General features: G+C 43.2%; 1 protein-coding gene across 1 annotated transcript in view; it reads right to left on the bottom strand.

Moving 5' to 3' along the window:
* The window catches only part of H257_02258 (hypothetical protein), a gene marked incomplete at both ends in the record, with an annotated part of 2,228 nt that extends 1,735 nt beyond the window's left edge, over positions 1-493 (bottom strand). The window contains 2 exons of the mRNA XM_009825810.1: positions 29-162; positions 209-493. Coding sequence (XP_009824112.1) covers positions 29-162; positions 209-493 — 419 coding nt within the window. The remainder of the gene's footprint in view (positions 1-28; positions 163-208) is intronic.
* Positions 494-1,286: the final 793 nt, after the last annotated feature.

The raw sequence follows: 1,286 nt of genomic DNA, 5'->3' as shown, positions 1-1,286 counted from the left end.
GTCGCCAAGTCCTTGCAAGCTTGCATACGCCGTTAGCATCTCTGCGTAATACGAAGGCTTGGGCACTGGTGTGACGTTGCCGGTCTGGACCAAGGCGCGTTGGATAACCATAAACTCTGCACGAAGCTTTCGCAGCTTGTTCTTAATCGAGTCGGCGTCAACCTATACATCGATTTTAATGCAACATTCATAAATACTAGTAGTTTACATTGATGATTTGGTTCGTTGCGATGTTGAACTGCACGGTCAATCTTTCCCAGAGCAAGCTGAGTTGCTTTGCCGATCTGCTGCCATTGAACGCGTTGCGGTACGCATTGAAGCGAAGCTCTAGCAACGCGACCACCATAGAGTCCGTGTACTCGACAGGGGTGCGCTTCCTATGAGCGAGGTTGTCTACTTCATTGCCCATCCCTGAAGATGATCCGGCCACGCGATGCTCGAGTGCTTGGATGTGTGCAAGAAGCTCGGCCTTGGTCGAGTTCTTCTTGGTCATTTGGTTGACTTTTGTTGCCACCACTAAATGTGGATTCAGTGGTGGTGTTACTGGACGTGATTTGGTGTGGAATGGTTGGCTTATAATATTAGCCAATTAGATCATTAGCTATGGTTGTGTCGCAACCTCGAACGAGATGAAAAAAAATCGCCACCCCATTTGTACCCCGTCTGAGATTTTACTCGGAACAGGCTCTTATTGACTTGGATTTTCTTAACTGTATTTGCGATTTAATCATCACCTTTTTCAAAGTGATGAATGTTTTAGATACTGTGTCTACTGGTACGGAAATAACTGCCAAGTGGTACTGCGCAGAATCTTGGAATATTAATATGCAAACGCCATCACTTGAAATGTGGATAATTTCACACATTCTAGCCAATGGGTGACTGTTTTCACCACGACGGCACACATGATGTAATGTCAAGTTTGTATCAGCAAATAATAGAAAATGGCAAGTATTCTGTATCACGACCAGTCGTTTGTTCATAATATCGAACACGAACAAGAAATTAATTGTAAGTGATGTATACTCGCCGCAGTTACCAAATGCTCAACGATTGACTGTTTAATGTAGATTATAGAACGTTATACGTAAGCTTACTGTTAACTCAAACAATCGTGACAATCGCATCAATAGAATCTGCGCGAGAAGTCGGCAAAGGGTCAATCAGTGTATACTGGTACTTACAAAATTATACTATTAATAGTAAGCTTATTGACAGTAGTCGACAGCCGCGAGGATGCCTTTGGCAAGAACTTTAGCTACAAAAACGCAATAAAGAAATGTTGA

Source organism: Aphanomyces astaci (genome assembly GCF_000520075.1).
Source record: "Aphanomyces astaci strain APO3 unplaced genomic scaffold supercont1.4, whole genome shotgun sequence".
Classification (NCBI taxonomy): domain Eukaryota; phylum Oomycota; class Saprolegniomycetes; order Saprolegniales; family Verrucalvaceae; genus Aphanomyces; species Aphanomyces astaci.
The sequence above is the reverse complement of the archived record's forward strand: the minus strand, read 5'-3'. Positions and strand labels throughout refer to the sequence as shown.